Source organism: Panthera tigris, chromosome E2 (genome assembly GCF_018350195.1).
Source record: "Panthera tigris isolate Pti1 chromosome E2, P.tigris_Pti1_mat1.1, whole genome shotgun sequence".
In the NCBI taxonomy this organism is placed as follows: Eukaryota; Metazoa; Chordata; class Mammalia; order Carnivora; family Felidae; genus Panthera; species Panthera tigris.
This window is the reverse complement of record NC_056674.1, coordinates 54,389,307-54,412,195: the sequence shown is the minus strand read 5'-3', so window position 1 is coordinate 54,412,195 and position 22,889 is coordinate 54,389,307. Positions and strand designations below refer to the sequence as shown.

The window sequence follows — 22,889 nt, the reverse complement described above, 5'->3', positions numbered from 1 at the left end:
GGGCCACAGGTCACACAACACGTAGCAGAGGTGAGAGATTTGAACGTGGGATCCTCTTCCCATATAATTTAGGGAAGAAGCACGGAAAAGAAGGCTACCTTTCCTGAGGCCACTTTCTCCATGGAATGTGTTGCATCCACAAAGCAGTCATGAGGCGAAGAAGTAAAACCTGAATTCAGAAAGAAAAGTTGTGCTATTAAAAAAACAACAACAACAGCAAAAAACCCCAACAATCTTATTTTGCAATTCTGTATCTCCTATTACAAAGTTACTGTCTAGAGTGAGTTAATATTTCCCTTTTGGAGTTAATGTTATCATATATGAATTACTTTGCAGTTTTCTAATTAAGTTGGCTTCCAAATGGTGCCTTTAGTTAGCCAGGGTGAAAAGCCGAGCAGATAAAGTGGAAATCTCCGGTGGTGGGTTTCCAGGGGACAGGCAAAGCCCCAGCACCGGGGGCAGCTGCCTCCCCAAGGGAGACGGGTCAGTGGTGAGATCCAGAACACCATGCTCTCCACGGCCCGTCCCAGAAGCAGGATGCAGGGAGTGGAGGGAGAACCGTGCTAGGATTCCTGGAGGGCACACTTCACCGCTGAAACCGAAGACCACAAATTACCCCATTAACATTGAGGAGGGTTCATTAATTCCACTAAGCCCTACAAGAGGCCAGAGACTAGCGTCCTGTTGGGTATTAGAGACAGAAAGACAGGAAGTCGTAACTCCGGGACTCCATGAACTGCCAGCCTAACAAGGAAGGAAGGAAGGAAGGAAGGCAAGCAATCATTATTATAATAATATGCCACGCTTGGGAGGTAGAAGGGACAGAGTGAAATGCAGAGGGCACTACTGGGAGAAAGGGGAGTGCCTTCTAACGCCGGAGCAGGAACACTTTAATTTTCCACCGTGTTGCACTCAGAGCCTGGTCAGTGAGGCTTCACGAAAATTCAATTTAAATAACAACCACCAGGTTAGAGTCTGGACCGTGGTCCTGATGTTTCTGCTTCCTAAATAATCTTTCAGATTGTTCCTCTTTCCTCCAGCCCCACCTCCCCAGCCACCATCCTCACTATTGCTCACCTCTTGGGAGCAGCCTCCTCACAGCCTCCCTGCTACAATCTACCCTCCCTGCTGCCACTAGGTGACCTGGCTGAAATGCAAGCCTGATATTGTCACTCTCCTGTTCCAAATCCAGAGTTTAGCACAGTGCCTGGCATGTAGTAGGTGCTCAACAGATATTTATTGAATGAATGAATGAATGAATGAATGACACACAGCCTCATTGTGCTACGTCATCATTGTATTGACTTGCTAAGGCTGCCATGACAAAAATACCACAACCTTGGTGGCTTACACAGTTCCGGAGGTCAGAAGTCAGAAATCAAAGCGTCTGCAGAGCCAGGAGCCTTCTGAAGTCTCTAGGGAAAACCCCTCCTGGCTTCTTCTAACTTCTGGTGGTTACCAGCAAGCCTTGATGTTCCCTGGCTCCAGGCTCTTCTTCTGTTGTCACATGGACGTCTCCCTCTGTGTCTGTCTCTGTGTTCAGCTTGCCTTTTTATAAGGACATCAGTCACTGGGTCTGGACCCACCTTAACCCCAGCATGCCCTCATCTTGATTAGATGTGCAAAGGCCCTATTTCCACGAAGAAGGCACATCCTCAAGCACCAAGGGGTAGGACTTCAACATGTCTTTTTGGAAAATGCAAATGAACCCACAAGAGCCATTCAGCAAAAGCAAGTTAAAAGTAGAAATTTAAGCTGAGGATAGCTCAGTCGGTAGAGCATCAGACTTTTACTCTGAGGGTCCAGGGTTCAAGTACCTGTTCACATGTTTGTGGCTTTGGGATGCTTGGATGGCTCAGTTGGTTAGGCATCCAACTCTTGGTTTTCGCTCAGGTCATGATCTCATGGTTCATGAGTTCCAGCCACATGTCTGACTCTGTGCTGACAGCGTGAAGCTTGCTTGGGATTCTCCTTCTCCCCCCGTCCCAAGCTCATGTTCTCCCTCTCTCTAAACAAACAAACAAACAAACAAACCTTAAGGAAATAAAAATAGAAATTTAAAAGGCTATCAATGGACTTAATTTTACAGCTAGGTTCTCATAGTTTCTCTCTCATTCTCTCTTGCTCTTTTTTTTTTTTTTTTTTTTTTTTTAGGGCTAAATACTCCTAAACAGTAGTAATGTGGAAGCAGATTAAACTCCTATGAGAACACAGAAGACACAGCATTTAATTCCTGGAGACCATGAGGCAGCTTCAGAGAAGCTATTCTTGAAAAAAGGATACAGGTGTTCAGGCAAGCGCATAAGAAGAGGCACTTTTGTAAAGAAACAGCACATGCAAGACTGGTGTGACGGGCTAGGGCAGACCCAGGAGGGGGGGATAATGCTGGGGGTTGTAGTTTAGGCTGGTTCTGGGGGCACTGACAAGGATTTAGTATTATAAGGCCCCTCCCTGAGACGCCCCTTCTACCAGCTCTCCCCACCCCTACCTCCACCCCCACCCCTTTCTTCCTGGCTAATCTTTCAAGATCCAGGTCACCAGCCACTCTGGAGAAACCAACAACTTAGCATTTGAGAATAACACAGAGGACCCATCTACATACACGTCTACAAAACCAAGAGAATATCACCCACCATCCCAACGACTGAGGTCATTATTAGTTGCTCAGAGATGGTCCCCAGGCACAGAACTGAAATAATCAGGGAAGTATGCAAGATACAGCTCAGCTGTGTGAGCGTGTTTCTCGGGATTTTATCTGGCCGTCTGAATCTTCAAGGGGGATCAGCGACACAAAAAACCAAGATAATTGATCTGGTTTCAATAGGCACTGAGTCCATAAGCAAAAATCATGAAGATGTTTGCGCCCTGTGGGCCCAGGCCTTCCAGTCTGGGGAAGAGACCTGTCTAAGGTTGGGCTCTCCCAGAAGCACACCCCGAGACAAGGATTCAAGTGCCAGTGGTTTATTTGGGAGGCGAATCCAGGAAATGCCAGCAAGGGCATGGGGAAGTGGAACAGGGAGGGAAGATATTGACAGTGCATTATCAAGGCTGTTACATCATGGCCAACAGCAGCTCAGCCTGACTACTGGACTGTGAGATGGTGTGAGCATTCTTTAGAGTTATCTCGAGGGATCTGAGCGATGGACCCACCAACCCTGGCCAATCAAGGGTGAGAGTCTCTCCCAAGAGGCACAAACTGCCAGGCACTTCCATCCTGTCTCTTATGTGCAGGGAAAGGCAAGGAGTTACAGGTGCTCGTGTTTAGAAGCCTTACGTGGTAAGTGTGAGTGGTTAAGACGGGCCCTTGACAATGTCTGCTGCAACCCTCAGGAGATAAGTCCGCTCAGGCTAAATGGCAAGTGCAAGAAGATGTTCATAGCAGTGTTGACTGAATTGCAAAACTGAACACATAACAAAGAGATGACAAAAACCACACAAAGCATCTAGCACTCTGGGAATGGTTTAGTAAATATCCATTCAGGGAAAGGAAGCCCAGCCCTCACCATGCCAATCCCAAAGCCCTTTAACATCATGGAAAAGGCCTACCATCTAAAGTTAAGTAGGAAACTGTAATACGAACTAATTACATGCACACTATGGTTGTGTCTGGGTAAACATCTATCTCCAAAGCAAGAAGCATTTAAAGGAAACACAAAGAATGAAAATGCTTTGGGGTGAGGGAACCATGAGAATTCTTTGGCTATGCTGTCTTTTTAGTTGAATGGAGGGCAAAGATTCAATTCAATTTATGACCAATAAAAATACCAATTCATATAAAGCAATGTAGTCCCTCCTCCCCTGCGCCTGTTTCCTGCATGCCTTCCCAAACAAATTGTTTCTCTTGAATTCTTGGCTCAGTTAGCTTCTGGAGGAACCCAAACTAAAAGAGATCCATTCCCAGGATTGGGGTGACTGAGCCACAGGGTGTGAACATCTTTATGGTTCTTTTCATGGACTCAAGGCCTCATTTAAACCAAATTTGCTCTCTGTTTTCATTTGCTGGTCCCGAAAATCAGGGTTTAGAGGCTTAGGCAGCTGGATCAGATCACTGGAAACAGGCTCGCACGGGTCCAGCCATGTCCTGCTTCCTTTCGTCACGTACACAGATTAGTTTAAGCCACATTGGGAGCTGACATCACCAAGATGAATTCTGTGCCCAGGAGTCTGCAATCCATCAGAACATAAAGACTGCAAAAGTAGAATTCAGCCTGCACATTTGCATTCATTATCAAATGTCTCCAAGCATGTTCCATGAGGAACATAAATTAAGCCTTTATCCAGGAGATACATTATCACTGCATGAGGGCTTCCACATAGTTTTCTAATAGAAGTCATTAGAAGCTTGGCCCCCAGAGATAAGAGACCGGTATTCTCTGTGCTGCCACCAGTGACTCAGCAATGACATCGAGTCCTGCCCTGGGCTCTGTCTGGCAGGGATACTCCAGAGGGCTTGGAAGGGCTTCTGGAGAAAGCGACAGGGGCCATGGGTCAGTCTCAGTGTTGGTTTGAAAACTGGCCTCTGGACACATAGAGCAGGGAGAGACCGAAGAAAAAGCAGATCACCCCAGGTTGGTAGGTGGCAGGTTTAATAAGCAAGAGAACTTAACACACAAGCCTTGTCTTGGGTGCTACAAGACAAGTAGATCTCTGTACTCGCTGGCCAAGTCTTAAAAGTTTATATAGGGGCTTTAACTGGGTTCAGTTATATATACTGTCCAGATGATTTCAACACCACATCACTATCTCAAGGCTGTGTCCTCGGGACAGCTTCTGGGAGCCAGGAAGGCAAACAGAATGTTCATTTCAAGGACAGGGCAGGGGTGAGGATCTTCTGATTGCCTGGGTCCCGTTCATGGGTCAACCAGCAGTCATAGCCTCTCAACCTCCCCCAACACACAAGGACGTGGAATATGGGACCAGGCTGGCAAATGTTCATTGAGTCCTACTGTGTGCCAGTCATGCGATGGACAGAGATTAAGAAATATTATCCCTTTCCTGCAAGAAACTCATAGAATAAAACAACCTAAATGTCCATCAACGGATGATTGGATAAGCAAATTGTAGTGTATCTATACATGGGACATTATTTAGCTATAAAAAGGAATAAAGAGCTAATAATGCATGCTCCAACGTGGATGACCCTTGAAAACATTATACTGAGTGAAAGAAGCTAGACACAAAAGGCCACATATTGTACAATTCTATTTATATGAAATTCCCAGAATTTGTAAATCCATACAGACAGAAAATAGTGCTTGCCAAGGACTGAGGGAGAAGGGAATGGAGGGGGGAAAAAAGATGAATTATGTCAGAGCAGGTGAATAATTTAAAGCCAGATAATAGACACCTGTGGTTCTCTACAGTCTTTGGCCACTCTGCTGCAAGAAACTATTTGCCTAATACCTGTTTTGAAGGTTCTAGAGTCCCACCACATTGCAAACGTCCCTCTCCAGTTTCAAATCACTAACTTCTTATACAGACCCGTCATCCAGTACTGTGTTTTATTGTTAACAGTATAAACCATACCCTTGGCATCTCCCCTGTCCCAACCCAAATGGCCTATATAGATATATCTCCAAAGAGAAAGAGCTCCCAAGAGGAACTCTGGTGTTAGTAGTTAAAACAATTTTTCCCACCACTGATGGGACTTAGTAATTTTGTCAAACTCAGTTAACTTTGAAAGTTATCATGAACAACAAACATTCCTCAAACATTACTCGGCAAACAAGGAGCTAAGGTGGGGAATATATTAGTTATGGAAAACTCTTCATCGAACAGTTATTCTATAAACTTTTACTGAGTGCCAAAAAAGGAAGGGAGGGGTGAAGTAGTGGAATAATGATCTGTGCTACAAGATGGATGAACGTTGAAGACACTATGCTAACAGAGCCAGTCACAAAGACCACATATTATGTGATTCTGTTTATATGAAGCGTCCAGAGTAGGCAAATCCACAGAGCCAGGAAGGAGATTAGTGGTTGTCAGGAGCTGGCAGGAGGGAGGGCTGGGGGTGAATGCCAGCAGGTGAAGGGTTTCCTTTTGGGGTCATGAAAATTTTCTAAAATTGGTCATGATGAAGGTTGCACAACTTTGTGGATATACTACAAACCACTGACCTGGAAGTTTTAAATGGGTGGGTTGTATGGGATGTGAACCGTGTGTTAAGTGTTTATCAACAAAAAAAGAAAAATGAAACTCAGAGGAGAGAGGAATATTATGTGGGGCAAGTTCTACAAAATCCACAAAGGAACCGACCTTTGAGTAGAGTATCAAAGGTGGACAGGGCAGGACTGAGAGAAAAGGGCTCCTGGCAGAGGGAAGAACACAGGCACACAGAGGTATGAAGCAAGGTTGCTAGCAGTGAACCAGGATAGTTAGAAAGAGCTGTGTGTGACTTTGACCTAATGGGGGATGATGGGCCCATGAGATTTAAAAAAAAAAGTTTTTATTTTAGAGAGGTAGGAGGAGGGGAGAGGAGCAGAGGGTGAGCGCGCACGAGAGAGTGAACGCCCAACACAGGGCTCAATCCCACCACCCTGGGATCATGACCTGAGCCGAAATCAAGAGTCAGATGCTCCATCAACTGAGCCACCAGGCACCCTGCCCTGAGATTTTTTTAAAAAAGAAGTTATTATTTTTGAACAGGTAAGATATTCACCACATGGTACAAGATAGAAAAGTTTCAAAAATGTGGCCAATGAAACAAAAGTCTTGCTCTTTCCTCTGTCTCCCACTCACCTAGCTCCCCCAGCCCCTGACCCAAGCAATCACTACTGCCAGGCTCTCGTAAGACCTTTATGAGATGCATTCAACACATACAAACAAATCTTCATAGATGTTTTTGTGCAAATAGGATTGGACCATTGGGGCACCTGGGTGGCTCAGTCAACTAAGCGTCTCTTGATTTTGGCTCAGGTCATGATCTCATGGTTGGTGGGATTGAGCCCCACATTGGGTTCTGTGCTGACATCACAGAGCCTTCTTGGGATTCTCTCCGTCCTCTCTCTCTGCTCCTCCCCCTACCGACACACATGCGAGAGAGCTCGCTCGTGCTCTCTCTCTCTCTCTCAAAATAAGAAATTTTAAAAATTAAAAAAATAGGATTGGACCATCAACAATGTCTCATACGTTGCTTTTAATATTAGCAAAAATCTTAGATATCCTTCTAAATTTGTATATAAACAATTTGATCATTTTTTGTATGTGGGTATAGAGGACGTACCACATTTTGTTGACCACTTTCCTATCAATGAACATTTAGGTTGCTTCCAATTTTTCCTTCTTAAAAAATTCTGCAATAAATAACTTTATATGTATGAGATTTTGTGCATGTATGAATTTATTTGTAGGTAAACTTCCTAGAAGTTGAACTGCTACATTATAGAGCTTGTACTTTTAAAACTTTGGGAGATATTGGGATGTCTGGCTGCCTCAATCAGTAACGCATGTGAGTCTTGATTTCAGGGTTTTAAGTTAGAGCCCCACAGTGGCTATAGAGATTAGTTTTAAAAATATCAAAAAATAATAAATAAAATTTTTATAGATATCACCAAACTGCCCATAATGGAGGTTGTACCAATTTACACTCCCATGCAACGAGTGAGTCTGTTTCCCCACATTTGGGGAGTGTGTTTGGAAATATGGTCACTGGCCAATTCATACAGAGCCTTGTATACAAAGCTGAGAAGCTTGAACTCGATCCATAGACCATGGACACCCACTAGAGGGTTTAAGGCAGTGGGTGAGGATGGGCAGGCCTGAGGTTTTAAACGCTTATTTTCATGATGATACTAAAACAATTTTGTAGGAAATCTGTACTCTCCAACAGGCATGAGTGGTAATGTGATGAAGCAGAGAGGGGGAGACATATCCATTAGGATTTAAGCCACGTTGGGGAGAATGTGATTATCATGTGGGCACAGCTGTCGCTCTGGACAATAGGATTGCGGATGAGTGCTACTTGGTTCCTTGACCATCTCATCACTCCCACTTTCCTGCCATTTTTCTTTTATCACATACTTCTCACATGCTGATGGCTTCTCGTGAGACATGTGGCCCTCCAGGGTAATAACATCAAACCAATAGCAAGGAATTGTTATCAGAAGCTAACAGTTGATCGAATGACAAGCAGACAGGTGAGATAGCGGCTTTATGTTTCTCTTGAAGACTGTTTTGCAAATTAATTGGATTTGGAACAGGCATTGAACAAAGAGCTGGGGAAAGCAAAAATGTAGACACATTCATCCTGAGCCTTTCGTCTCTTAAATAAGAGGTAGGAGCTATTATTGGATGCAAAGAGAGAAGGAAAGATCTCTGGCAGACAGCTGTGAGCCACAAGCATAAGAAGGACCTGAGCACCAGCTCCATCCAGATGCTCCAGTGGTGGTTCAAGGATGAATGCAGTGGGCTTGCTCCTCTTGGGGCTTGCTCTGAGGTTTAGGGCTGCAATCGCTAAGCCAGAAGAATCGCTAAGCAGCTTTTGCTCAAAGAGCCAAGTGGCTTTCAAAGACTCTTGCTATGAATTTGTGCCTCTCAGCCACACCTTCTACGGTGCCCAGAGCTGGTGCGAGGGGCAAGGGGGCCATTTGGTCTTTATTCGTGATGAGGACACCCAGAAGTTTCTGCAGAAGCATATCTCCCAGGACAGGGAATGGTGGATTGGACTTGTAGGAAACTTGGCTCGGAATGGAACCACAGAAGGTAGGTGCTGTGGAAGCCGTATTTCACAGGAAGCTGGTGGCCGTAATTCTCACCATTGCTTCTTAATCCGGAACCGCATGGAACAATGTAGTATATCCTACTCCTCATGGTAAGGACACCCTCCTCTTTTGTGGATCAAATGAAATGATTCATGTACAGTATCTAGCACGGAATCCGACGCGTAGAGGACACTCTGGAAACATTCATTTGTTTGAATGTATCTAATAATAATATTAGCTATGGCTTCTTCAGTTCTTGCTAGAATAGTGCCCTGCACTATCCTTAGTACTGCTTGCCTGTTATCACCTCGAATCCCTACAATAACCAGTGAGATGATATTGTTGGTTCTGTTTTACAGATGAGGCAACAGAGTGTCAGGAAATAATTACTAAGCTATTTTCAAAGCACCTCCATGTGGCTTTCCCCATTTCTTATGAGAGTAGGCAGGTTAAGAGCTTGGCACCACCCCATTCACATTCGATGGTCTCGTTTTAATGGTCCTCCTAGAAACCCTTACTTACCTTTGACTCTGTGAGGGCAACTTCCTCCAACCCCAGCACGGTCTGCTGAGTCTTCTATGCACCTGTAGGGCTTGTCCACACCTCTGTGAGGGTATTTTTGGCATGACTTTAAGTTTTTAGATGTCTGTCTTCCTTCCTAGACAGTGAACTCCTCGAGGGAAAGAACCACATTCTGGCCACTTTTCTTTTCCCAGTGCCTGTACATAGCAGAGAATGGACAAATGAACATTTGTATTCAATTTTTGCACCTGTCCCACGAGGTATACATTGCTACTCATATTTTGTGGATGGGAAAATGAAGTCCAGGGGGAGAAAATGGTTGGCTCAAGAGAACACTGCGAGAGGACTTCCTCTTGCGTCAGCAGCCTGCCACATCACATTGTCCTGTTGAAGCTGCTGGGTTTCAGAAATGCGTAACTTGGTCTGGGCTAAGCACTTAATACCAGAGTGGATGGAAAGGCTGAGAGAGCAGTTGGGAACGCTCATTTTAGGAAACTCATAGCCACTGGATTTGAATTCTAAAACTCATTTTCAGGCAATATCTATTGAATAGTTTCTTGATTTGTAGATGTAGCAATTGTGGATTTCTGTATATTGAACACCACTTCCTATACATTTAAAGGAGTTGTGTCTATTTGAAATCACCAAGGGATACCACATGGCTCATTTTACATAAAATGAGGTAGATCTGTGTAGGCTGACATGTAACAACCCCCAATATTTAATGTTATTTAAGAAGAAGCAGAGCGTCATGTGGAGTATGATGGCATTTGTGTAGATTTCAGGCACTCAGAGTTGCTGATATAGGGATAAAACTCAGTCTGGAACAATTCACAAGACACGTAAGAGTAATGGGAGTAACCCATAGGTTGGGAGGGGGGTGATGTTTTCATTTTATGCCTCTTTTCACTCTAAAAATTTTTTAACCATTCATATGTATTTTAAAAAATGAATAAATACACTTTTGAGTCTTTAAATATTTGCTTTTTAGTGTTTTCTAGATTTCTAGTGTCCTTGAAATGCCTCTGTATTATACACACACACACACACACACACACACACACACACACACACACACTTCTTCAAGAGTCACATCAGTGTGTTCATGGGGCTGAGGAGTTCTGGACATAAGGAAAATTTCCATTTTAAGTGAGTGTGCCCAAATATGTTTGACAAGGGCCCCTGCTGCTCTAAGGAACACCTTCAAATGTCCCGAGGCACACTTCTGTGTTCTTTTCTAGGTTATGGTAAGACAGAGCTACAAGCATCATGTCCTTAATGAAACTATTTTGTCTGGGCTCCCTGACTTGGCGCCCCGGTTTCTAGGTTGAATTCTTACGTCTGGGTGTTGAAAGGTAACAGCTAGCAACTCCCCTTCGTTGGCACGGGAAAGAGAGGCCGTCAGCCTGTCGGTCTTAACCGGGCACCTCCTGCAGCACCAGGAGCTGAGCTGAGGCAAGCCCTGTGCATAAAAAGGGCCGGAGGAGAGTCTGTAAGTCCTGGTGCTTGTGTTCCCATCCCAGGGCTGGGGACCTGGCTGGACACCTCAAACGTGAGCTACAGCCACTGGCACGGAGGGCAGGCCTCTCCTGCCCCCAACGCCTGTGGTTACATCGGGAGAGACGCGTCCTTTGGGTGGGTGGCCTCAGACAACTGCACGCAGCCGTCTGCCTTCATCTGCGAGTTTGGTGAGCTGGCCTCTGTTGTGGGGTCTCCCTCCTTCTGTCTCTCTGTGCCCCTCTATGTGTCTCTGTTTCTATCTCTTTCCAGTGTCCCTGGGTCTCTCTCTCTGTCTCCACGTCTCCTTAAATGCCCGCCTGTCTCTGTGTCTGTGTTTGTGCCCCTCCATGTGTCTCTGTTTCTCTCTCTTTCCAGGTGTCCCTGGGTCTCTCTGTCTCCACGTCTCCTTAAATGCCCACCAGTTTCTGTGTCTGTGTTTATTTCATCTCCCCAGCTCACAACCCCGACTCCCTGTCCACTTACCTACCAGCCTCCCCTGCATCCCTCTTTTACTCTCAGACACCTGCATCTGGGGGCAAATACCCAGCCCTACTTACTCTCCTTTCCAGTCTTCCTAAAAGGAGACATGGTCCCAGGAGGTTGGTCTCACTCACCCTTGACGACTACCGCCCTGGCCGGCCGGGTCTGAGCCTCCGGTGCTCACCCTCCCTGACTCCTGAACGTCCCCGCACTCCGTTCTTGTGTCCTTTCCAGCTGCTGTCCATGGTTGACCCCCTTTGTGCCCTGGGAACTCCTCCCTGGGGACTCCGTGTAAGAGCCCCGGCATGAGTGACCCATGGCCCCACGATGGGTCCTGCATGCCATGCAGGGACCCTGGCATAGGGGCCTGGTCTTGGAACTGAGCTACCCCATGTTCCCCTGACTTTCAAGCGAGGCTTAAGGGAAGCTTCCAGGCTTCCTGGGCTCAGCCCCTTCCGTATCCCCAAGCCCGTCAGTGAAGAACCCCAGCTCCTGGGGGCCCATTCTGGATTTGGGCACTTACAGGCCCCGTGCCTCCTTTCCCCCATCTGGTTTTAAACAGGTGCCATGTAGGGTTCACTTCTCCAGCCTGGCCGATTTTGGAAACTTGGAGCTTCGGGGACCTATGGGTCATACAACTTCCCTCTCTTTTTATCACAGCTCCCCAGTGCCTCGCCCCCTTGTGCACCCCAACTCAAGAACCTGTCTCAGAATCTGTCAGCCCCAGGGCCTTGGAGCCACTGGTACAAGGTCACATCATGAACAGCTAACACACACCAAGCAGCACTTCCAAGAACAGACTCGCGTGCGTTTATTCATAATAGAAGCGCCTCTGCTGTTTGAGGCGAGGCCTGTGATAAAGCTAAGAACAGTGGGGCTCAGAAAGGGTAAGCTCCTTGCCCAAGACCACACAGCTGGGAAGTGACCATGGTAAGACCTGAACCCAGGTTTGCCTGTGGTCAGAGAGAGACTGGCAGATGCTGGCTGCTGCCAGCTTTGGAAAGGGAAGAAGGGGTCACAGTCCAACAACTGTAGCTCCTCTGGAAAAGGCTCGGGAGCAGACTGTCCCCTGGAGGCACCAGAAGGAGTGAAGTCCACACCTTGATACTAGCCCAGGAAGACCCACTTTGGACTTGTGACCTTTATAACTAGAGGATGATAGATTTGCACTGTTTTCAGCCATGAATTTGGTGGTAATTTGTACAGAGAGCAGCTGTAGGAAACTAACACAGATTTTTGGTCTCATCCTCTACCCTGTGGTGTTCCCACCAGGCAGATGGGCCGGAGTTTGGATCCAGAGTTTCCTTTCTGGCTGTGCTCACCTGAGCCAAGTCATTGTTTTCCAACAAACGTTCACTGAATGTAGACCACATGCCAGAAGCCGGGCTGGAGGCGGTGGGGTGGGGGAGGGTGTCTCGGCACAGCGGCCCCCCTGAGCCTGATGTTCCTACCGGGGAGGACAGTCGCCCAGCTTCTAGGATTGGTAGGAAGATGCACCCAAGTCACTCATTCATTCAACAGGTGCTTGTTTAGCATCTGTGACGAACCAGGCATTGTTTTCAGAAAAGACTCAAGTTGCCACTTACAGCTCTTACTCTGCATGTATGAACTCACGTAATCCTCTTAAAGACCCTGTGCGGGTGCAGTACGGACACTCCCCTGTGCTGAGGGGCGCAGAGAAGCTAAGGCATTTGCAGAGCACAAAGCCAGTGTGTGGCTGGTGGCACCTGAGCCCAGGCAGTCTGGCTCCAGAGCCACTCCCACGCCCGCCCCCGTCTATTTCTCACTCCTGCCGGGTCCCTCCACCTCAGCCCTCACCTCCGACACCCTTCCCCTCCCCGTCAGCCAGGCACTTGCCCAACCGTGACCATGATTTCCCCCTAAGTGTTGCCTTCCCTTTGTCACAGGCGTTGGCCAGAGTCTGGCCTGTGACGGCCTCAATGCCACCATGCACTGTGGCTCAGGGGAAGTCATCCAGATCCAGGATGCCTTCTACGGGCGCCAAACTCCCCATTACTGCATCCAGGATGCTGCGCGGCCCTCGGACCTGGAGGAGGGATGCGGCTGGCTCAGCGTCAAGGACGAAGTGGCAGGTAGGCCCCAAGGACAGCTCTGGCTGTGGGGGCAAGGCAGCTCATGGTGCCCCATGCCTAGCAAAGGGTTTTGGAAGGCTTGAACCATCTTCACATCTGACCTTGGGCCTCCAACATTAGGAAAATGGGGCCGTCTCTGCCCACAGCACCATGCAGGGAAGCAAGGGGGCCAGGGCTCGCCTCCTCACCCAATGCCACACCCTCCCCTGCGGGCCAGGGGGGCATTCTGCTCCCCACTCCACTTGGTCGCAAGAAACATTGCTTGCTTGCTTGCTTTTTTTTTTTAATGTTCATTTTATTTTTGAGAGAGAGAGAGATTGAGAATGAGCTGGGGAGGGGGAGAGAGAGGTGAACAGAGGATCCAAAGCAGGCTCTGCACTGACAGCAGAGAGTCCTATGTGGGGCTCAAACTTAAAAACCATCATGACCTGAGCCAAAGTTGGATGCTTAACCACCTGAGCCCCCAGGAACCCCACCTTCTTTCTTAAAAAAAAATTGTTTATTTCTTTATTTTTGAGAGAGACAGAATGTGTACGAATGAGCAGAGAGAGAGGGAGACAGAGAATCCTCAGCAGGTTCTGTATTGTCAAGGCAGAGCCTGACTTGAGGCTCAAACTCATGAATCATGAGATCATGACCTGAGTGGAAATCAAGAATCAGATGTTGAACTGACTGAGCCACCCAGGCGTCCCGCTTTCTTTTTCTTATGTAATTTTTAAAAATTTCTAAATACTCCAAACATATAGACAATAAAAGCATTTTGGGGTACCGGGGTAGCTCAGTTAGTTGAGCACCCTACTTTTGGTTTCAGCTCAGGTCATGATCTCACGGTTCGTGGGTTCGAGCCCTGCATTAGGCTCTGGGCAGACATTGAGAAGCCTGACTGACATTCTTTCTCTCTGCCCCTCCCCCACTCACACATACGTGTGTGTGTGTGTGTGTGTGTGTGTGTGTGTGTGTACATGTGCTCTCCCTCTCTCTCTCAAAATAAATAAACTTAAAAAAATATTTTGGTGAATTCCCATAGACCTCCTACCCATTGTTGTTAAATCCTGATGACATTATTCCATATTTGCTTAATGTCTCCTCATTACAAAAATGACGTGACTTTGAATTTTGTATTATCCACAGTGATACACATACCAGTTTGTTTCATCTATTGTATAACTACACCATAATTCACCTCTTTCTCTGTTGAGAGTTGAATGGGTTGTGTCCTAATCCCTGGCTATTGTGAATAATGCTGAAACACACAGTCGTGGTGGCATCTCTTGTCCATGTGGGAGAGTTTCTCTATGGCCTTGTTTCTCTAAATCACATTAAATCTGCCTGTGAGCTGCATTTGCCTGGTGACAAGGGCTCAGTTTCAGAAATTACAGGGGCTCCCTGCACCCTCCTGGCAGACACAAAGGTCTTAGAAAACTTTATCGTCCAGGACGTAGGGATTCCCCTCCTCTCTGCTGTTATTAGTGTTGGGCCTGCAGGGTCCCGGAAAGGCATACGGTCTGTTGCTTTCTTGGCCAAGTGAGGACACAATAGTCTGTGCCCAAGCTGGGAGCTCTGGGGCCTCAGGCTGAGTCTCCCCACATATGTCTCTCGGCAATTCCCTGAGGGCCTCTGCCTCCACCCAAAGGCCCTGTGAAGATTCCAGGAGGAATGCCCTGTATTCTCAGAACCTGCCAAGCGGCCTCGTCCCCGACTTGGGGAAGATGCTCCCTCTCCCTGGAGAGCGACTTGCTCTTCTCCCCCCACGTCTGGCCTGCACTGTCCCTGGCCCCCCGGGGCAGGTGTGGGGGAAGGAAATACTGACATCAACCATGTGACTCCCACTCACTCTCCTTGTTGCTCTGGCCTTCCTGAGGCTGTGGCCCCTCTGAGCGGGAAAGGCCTGGGCTGGATGGGCTGACAGATGTGCCTCCCTCATGGAGGTGTGGAGGGAGCTGAATGGTCTATTTCCCCAAAGGCCCAAATGCAAGTTTCCAAACCTTGCAGCCACACCCCAGAGAGCAATTGGAGGGGAACCCTGCATCCTCTTGGGAGAGGTCAGAGGAACAGATGTGGGCAGGGTCTGGGGGGATCCGTTTGTATCTAAGTGGCAGGCTCACTCATTCATTCAGCCAGTTGGTCAGTAAACATTCGTTCAGCCCAATCTCATACCATGCTCTATCCTGGGCTCTGTGGATAAAGGGATGAATCAAACAGTTTGTTTTTCAAAGAGCTTGCAGTCTAATGGGGAGACAGATAATGAATACAAGCAACGGCCTAGCACTGTGCTCCATGCCATAACAGAAGAGAGCAAAGGTGCTTTGGATTTACTCATGCAAAACTCATTTTGTACCTGCTAGGTGCTGGGTACTGTTCTGTGTGCTGGAGATACAGCAGTGAACAAAAACAAAACAAAATGCTCCCATTCTCTTGGACAGTGAAGTACACGGCTGTGGATGCACATAGTAGGGGCAAAGAACTCTGAGGGGTATATCAAGCCGAGTCCCATTAGAAAAACAGAAATCATGTTAGGTCTTTCAACAGAGGGAATTTAATGCAGGGAGCTGGTTGCCCAGTCATGGAAGTGCTGAGAAGTCAAACAGGGGATAATGATACCACCCTGACACAAGCAGCCGCGGAAAGTCACCACTACCCCTAAGGGCCAGAGGGACAACCTGAGTGGATGGTCTCACCAAAACCAGAAGTGAGGGCCATCCCACAAGGGCTAGAATCATGGTGGAGGCTGCCCTGTGGGAGCGAGGTCCATGAGGGAGGGCCTATTCAGAGGGAGCTGCAGTCAGAGAGAGGATGAAAACACAGGATAAAAAGCCCTCTGCCCTCTTATGTCCTCCTGTCTGGGGAAGGCAGAAGTATGGCCCCCAAGATTTGCCATCCTAATCCCTGGGGCTCTGGGTGTGATGGGATACCTTGCCTGTGAATGTGTTAATTTGCACGGCAAAGGGGCTTTGCAGATGTAGTTACGGTTCCTAATCTGGATTATCCAAGTGGGCACAATTTAACCACATGATCCGTTAAAAGCAAAGAACCTTCTCTGGCTAAAGGCAGAAAAGAGATGTGGCCAATGGAGAAATCAGAGTTTAAGTGTGAGACAGGTCTGATACCCTATTGCTGGCTCTGAGATAACAATGGAGGGCCACGTGCAAGGACTGGAAAATGGCCTCTTAGAGCTAAGGGCGGATCCAGCTGACAGCCAGCGGGAAATGGGAACTCATTCCTACATCCTGGGGCACCTCACCTACCTGTCGCTCCTCCCAGGCTTCTGTGTAGGCATGTAACTCATCTGCATGGGCAGGAGGGAGAGACGGCAGGTGACCTGAAGTTTCTGGCCTGGGCTCTCCACACTTCTCCTTCCTGTGGGCACCTGGACAGGATTCCTCATCTTTTCCCTCTTTGCCAGTTCTCAGGATGAAAGTTCCTACTTCAGGCCATGTGACTGGATGCTACTGGACCAGTGGTTCTCAAAGTGGGGTGCCAGGGCCAGCAGCATCAACATCACTTGGGAGCTTGTTCGAAAAGTAAACAGTTTTTCATAAATGTTTACTCATTTTTGAGAGAGGGAGGGAGTGAGGGAAGGAAAGAGAGAGAGAGAGAGAGAGAGTGTGTCAGTCAGCAGGGGACAGGCAGAGAAAGGGGGACAGAGAATCTGAAGCAGGCTCTATATTGACAGCAGTAAGACCGATTTGGGGCTTGAACTCACTAACTGTGAGATCATGACCTGAGCTGAATTCGGATGCTTAACCAACTGAGCCACCCAGGTGCCTCTAGAAATTCTAAGGAAATTCTTAAGCTGACATCTACACCCACTGAATCAGAAGTACTGGGGGTGGGACCTGGAAATCTCTATCTTCCAGAGCCTTCCAGAAGATTCTGGCATATTCTAAGATTTGAGAACCCCTGTGCTGGCCCCTGAGCTGCTTGAGAGAAAGAATCCTACTTCTCTCTCCCCCTAGGACCTCGGCCCCTGCCTGGTCTTCAGTGGACACCAGCAGATATTTGTGGGGTGGAAGGTGGGTGAATGAATGAATGAGAGGCCATTCATCTCTGTCTGAACCTGTCCCTTTCTGTCCTTCCTGCTGTTCCTGCTCCTTCTGGGATTCGGGCACTTCCCAGGCCAGTGCCAGGGGCTGCAGGTGTGCCAGGTGGCCGCAGATGGGACCTACTTTGGAGACCTGTGCCCCACCCAGGGCAGCTACCTGTGGGTGCAGTACGAGTGCCAGGAAGGTGAGTCCCCAGCTTGCCTAGCCATGGGAATTCCCGATTTCCACACCAGGTCCAGCCCCACTTGGAGCACTGGGAGCAGACACCCCTGGGCGTCGATCTGTGTACTAAGACTTCCTCACCCACCACTCGTGCCCTGCAGCCTGACCTCCCCACCCGGCTTGGCCTCTTGGGGTAAAGAGTCTGAGGCTCCTGTTGCAGAAATGAGCCATCAAGCCAGAAGTTCAGTTTCCTGGAGTGGCCCAACAAACACATCAGATAAGGCCAGCATTGCTTGACAGAAGAAAGCCAAAAGATGTCTCACTCCCCGACCCCACACCCACCTGGGTCACCGCCCTGCCCTGCCCGTAGGCTGCATTTTAGATCGCACATGAAGTTTTAAAAACTTGAAAGATCTAAAAACAACAGGTATAATCACAATTTATAAAACTGTCATAAATCAAGAAAGAATTCCTCCCTTCAATTCTCCGGTCCTACCCCTCCTAAGGAAACCACTGTTAAATGTTTACTATAAGTTCTTCCCTGCTCTTTATTTTTTTTAACGTTTATTTATTTATGAGAGAGACAGAGAGAGAATGAGTGGGGACAGGGTAGAGCGGGGAGGGGGGAGAGAGAATCCCAAGCAGGTTCCGAGCTGTCAGCACAGAGCCCAACATGGGACTTGATCTCATGAAACGTGAGATCGTGACCTGAGCCGAGATAAGAGCTGGATGTTTAACTGACTAAGCCACCTGGGTGCCCCTCTTCCCTGCTTTTTAAACTGTTTTCAGACATGGCTGTGTATGAGTGTAGATACATAAGTTATAATCATTTAAAATATATTAGTTTACAGCTCAATTTTTTTTTTTTTTTACTTAATAATATATTCTGGACATCTCTCCAAGTCACTACCTTATTCTTTTAATGACTGCATAGTATCCCATCATAAGATCATGTCAAAATTTATTGAACCAGTCCCCTGTTGACGGACACTTAGGCTGCTTCAGATTTTCTGTTGTTAGGTGCACCCTGCAGCACTCATTCTCATGTGTATATCTTGACATGTGCCAGATTCTGTTTAGAGGAGAGGTCCCTAGTACAGGGAATGCTGGGTCACAGGGTATGTGCACCTTACATGTTCAAAGATGCTGCTAAATTACACTCCAAAGTGGCCGCGCTGATTTGCACGCCTACTAACCGTGTATGAGAGCTCTGCTTCCCCCTAAGGCAACGTTCTGCCACCGTCCAGGGAATCAGTCACAACACACTTTCCACTGAGAACATGAGTTGACAGTGCAGGGAGCTCTGAAGGGGAAGAGCGAGTCAGGGAATGTTGGGGTCCCCAGGGACGATCCAGGACAGCAGGGTCCATGGGTGTAGAAGGGGGGGGTACTACAGAGAGAAGGGGACAAGTTTTACCAGCGCCATTAGTGTCTTGGAGATACCTGGGTGGAGTAAGAGGGAGCCGGACGTCTTCATTCTATTTTCTGGGAAGAAGAGGCCACGTGTTTTGGCAGTGCTTTCCGGTTGGTGGTTTTGCTAATGGACAAAGGGTGCCCTTTGGAGATCTGCCAGTCACAGTGTGGCTGTCATTGGACAAATGCATCGCTTAGGCCAGGGGGTGTATTGGTCTGGCGACTCCGGACCAAATTTTCTGCCCCAATTTTGATTTCAAATATCCTGCCCCCATGTGAACCGGTGTGCTCTAATGACAGTGTTTCTGATTTGTAAGGGGAGAGATTCTATCCGGCAGTCCCCCCACTGCCGTGCCCCCCCGCCCCCCCGCCACAGTGCCCAGAAAGGCCTCGCTGCTGCCTGCGTGTCCTCAGGCAGTTATGAATCAGGACCACGAAGACTTTCCGACTAGCTCTGGAAAGTCCTTTTGATGTGCATTCAGCTTCTTCTATCTTTTCCTTCTTCATTTGTGCTCAGAAACTGAAAGATTCTGCTGCGCAAATTAGCCCGGGGCTGTGTGAAGCCTCAGCAAATTCTATGCCCCTCCCGATCCTCCATAACAGTTTTGAAAGCTCAGGTTTTGTAAAATGTAATGTGCACGAAATGGCTTACAATGAATCTTTGGCCACCTTAGCCAAGTAGATCTTCCTAAAGGTGCTTGGCTTTTTTGTCTTTTTAAACATGATGAAATACATTTAGACAATCAATAGAATCCTGGTTAAATAAATTAGAGTACATTGTGCAGCTATTAAAAAGAACAAGGCAAGGGCACCTGGGTGGCTCAGTTGGTTGGGTGTGTGACTTCAGCTCAGGTCATGATCTCACAGTTCGTGGGTTCGAGCCCCACATGGGGCTCTGTGCTGACAGCTCAGAGCTTGGAACCTGCTTCGGATTCTGTGTCTCCCTCTCTCTCTCTGCCCCTTTCCTGCTCACGTTCTGTCTCTCTATCTCTCTCAAAAACAAATAAACGTTAAAAAATTAAAAAAAAAAAAAAGAACAAGGCACTTCTGAGTTTATACAGAACCATCTCCAAGATATACTAGGTGGGAAAAAAAAAAAAAAAAAAAAAAAAAGGAAGATGCCAAATAGTGAACACAGCATGAACCGTTTGTAGGAACAGAAAAGTATGTATGTGCTTAGAATGTGTGTAGGTATCCCTGGAAGGTGACCCTGGACACTGGTAACAATGATTGCCTCTGTGGACACTGCAGGATGACAGGGGAGGGAGGCTTTCTTCTCACTCTATACCCTTTATACATTTCAAATTCTGTACCTTGGTCATGTATTACCTATGAACGAAAGATAAAATTTAAAAGAACTTTAAAAAGTAAAAACAGGGGTGCCTGGGTGGCTCAGTCATTTAAGCGTCCAACTTTGGCTCAGGTTATGATCTCATGGTTTATGGGTTCGAGCCCCATGTCGGGCTCTGTACTGACTGTTGAGAGCCTGGAGCCTGCTTCAGCTTCTGTGTCTCCCTCTTTCTCTGCCCGTCCCCTCCCCTGCCTCTCTCTCTCTCTCTCTTTCAAAAATAAATAAACATTAAAAAAAGTAAAAATAAAATTATAAAAATTTTAAAAGCCCCACCTAAAGATAAAGGACAGGTGGATAGAAGAGAGTATGTTTTAAACAGAAGCATGCCATTTTGCTTTGTGATGGCATATAGCATTTTCCTTTTTGATCTGCAGGCCTACAGCTGACGGTGTCCAATGAGAGTTTCACCTTTGACAATGTCACCATCTCCCTGACATGGCTCCTCTCTCCTTACATTGGAAACCTTTCGTGTATAATTAGTACAGGAGATGGCCACACTTTTGATCCCTACTACCCTCCCAGGTAAGAGGAATCTCTGAGCCTTGAGTCAGGATGTATCAGTCAGTTTCTGCTGCATAACAAAACATCCCCAAACTTAGTAGCTTACAATATTATTTATTATTCCTCATGGTTCTTTGGGTCAGCTAGGTGGCTTTGCTTATCTGGGCCAGCCTTGCTGGGGGCGGATGGCCTCAGAAGTCCTCACGTATATGTCTGGTGGTCAGCTGAGTGTTGGCTAGGGGCATGTATTGCATAATAATCACCCAACAGGCTAGTCTAGCCTCACTGGCATGGTGGCAGAGGGTTTCTAGCAGCAACTGAGAACAAGGCCTACTGTGCAAGCATTTTTAAAATCTCTACATGTATCACATTTTCTAATGTCTCATTGGCCAAAGCAAGTTCCATGGCCACACCTAGGCTCAACAGGTGGAGAAAGAGATTCCACCTGTTGATGGAAGAAATGGCAGAGCCACAGTACAAAGGGGCATACATACAGAAATGGCATGCACAGGTTTTCTCACTACGGAGGCCACGTGAACAGTCTTGAAGAGCTGGGTCCTTATGGCTTTGTTCTATGTAGAATCTCTCCTGGGTTACTGTCCAAGGAGTTGGTAATGATGTGAAAAAGATGCTCGCATGGATGTGGGAATGTTTTCTGTTGGCAAGAATAATAAACAATAATAGTAGCAATATTCATAACAGTCCAGCCAAGCAGCTTTCACATATAATCTCATTTAGTCCTCACTACAAACCCTATCAGCTAGATCTATGCTATCTGGCAGAACAGCCACTTGCCACATGAGCTATTGGGTACTTGAAATGTGGCAGCTCTTAATTAAGATATGCTGTTAATTAAAACACACGTGGGATTTTGAAGATTTCAGTCGCCCCTCACCAACCTCTCATAAAAGATGTAAAGTATCTCACTAATTTTTAAATATTGATTACATGTTGAAATGAAAGTATTTTGGATATATTGGGTTAAAGAAAATAAATTATTAAAATTAATTTTATGTATTACTATTTCAATGTGGCTCTTAGAACATACACATGGGTGGCTCACACTGTACTTCTATTGGACAGTGTTGAGCTAGGCAACTGTTATTTTGTTTTCATGGACAAAGCAGCTGAGGCTCAGAGAGGTATAGTGGCAGTGCCCAAGACACACAGCTTGTGAGTGGCAACATGGTGACACAAGCCAGGACTGTCTGGCATAAAAGCTGAGGCCCTCAAGCCCCTGGCAGATTACACGGCATGAAGGCATTATACTCTGCATCCTCTAGGAGAGCAGAACCTCCCCGGCCTGATGGCAGCTGAACTCAATTCATAACATTTCCAAGTCCTACTGGGCCTGGGGTAAGCTCCATTCTGGGTGCCCCCAGAATGATCCAGAATTTCCAGATCCTCAGTGGGTTGGGGGCTTCTTACAGGGGTCTTCAGTTCAACATGAATCCCCAGGGAAATAATGGAGGCTCGTAAGCCCCTTTCCTAACCCTAAACATCTGCAGTTCTACCCTGTGGGGAGCTAGAGGTTCTGAATCCAGTCCTGCACATGCTCAGCATTGCTGGAAGCCCTGGCTTGGGTGGGGCCAAGAGAGGCCAGCCCTGTCCCTGGCCCAATTCTGCCCCAGCGAGGGAAAGTTTCACACTCAACAGTCCTCTGAGGCCTCAGACATTGTGCTGTGCCGCCATATAAAATGGCATGTCCAGAAGCTAAGGTTCTAATCCCAGCTGCTGCTAACATGTGTGAGACAATTTCTGGTCTTGGGTTTCCATTCCCTTCCCTGTCTCATTAATATTGGTGGCTGCCTTGTTTCGTGGAGTAAAATGAGAAATTACATGTGAAGATGCTTTGGGGGAAATGTTACAAAATGTTACAAAAGTGATACAAATACCCATGACCTTGTTGTGCAGGTTTCTTCCTGCTTGCTACCATGGCAATGAAAAAACAGCAAATGCTAAGCTATACAATCGCCCGGCCCCCAAATTTTAAACAACTTGCATTTGGCATTCGTCAAAATCGACTGTCTGTAGCCCTGCTAAGACCTTTAGTTACACAAAGACATTCCAGTAATAAACAAACAGTAGCTACAAATTGGAGCAAATGAGCCAAAATGCTAGTATT

The 22,889-nt window shown here is 47.1% G+C and overlaps 2 protein-coding genes across 6 annotated transcripts in view; one reads left to right on the top strand and one right to left on the bottom strand.

The window, feature by feature from the left end:
* BCO1 (beta-carotene oxygenase 1) overlaps positions 1-22,889 on the bottom strand; it is a 156,900-nt gene that overhangs the window by 48,387 nt on the left and 85,624 nt on the right. For 3 of the 5 annotated variants that reach the window (XM_042969286.1, XM_042969287.1, XM_042969288.1), the window contains 3 exons: positions 21,259-21,419; positions 9,222-9,418; positions 99-169 (listed from right to left, as the gene is read on the bottom strand). The gene's annotated coding sequence lies outside the window, so the exon portion shown is untranslated. Of the gene's footprint in view, positions 1-98; positions 170-1,351; positions 1,574-1,817; positions 1,905-9,221; positions 9,419-21,258; positions 21,420-22,889 lie in introns of those variants that run through there. The other 2 variants (XM_007082891.3, XM_042969289.1) reach the window with 2 other exon arrangements.
* LOC102960252 (polycystic kidney disease protein 1-like 2) overlaps positions 8,394-22,889 on the top strand; it is a 66,962-nt gene continuing 52,466 nt past the window's right edge. Inside the window, exons 1-5 of the mRNA XM_042969282.1 lie at positions 8,394-8,700; positions 10,745-10,909; positions 13,109-13,294; positions 17,411-17,521; positions 20,638-20,785. Coding sequence (XP_042825216.1) covers positions 8,394-8,700; positions 10,745-10,909; positions 13,109-13,294; positions 17,411-17,521; positions 20,638-20,785 — 917 coding nt within the window. The remainder of the gene's footprint in view (positions 8,701-10,744; positions 10,910-13,108; positions 13,295-17,410; positions 17,522-20,637; positions 20,786-22,889) is intronic.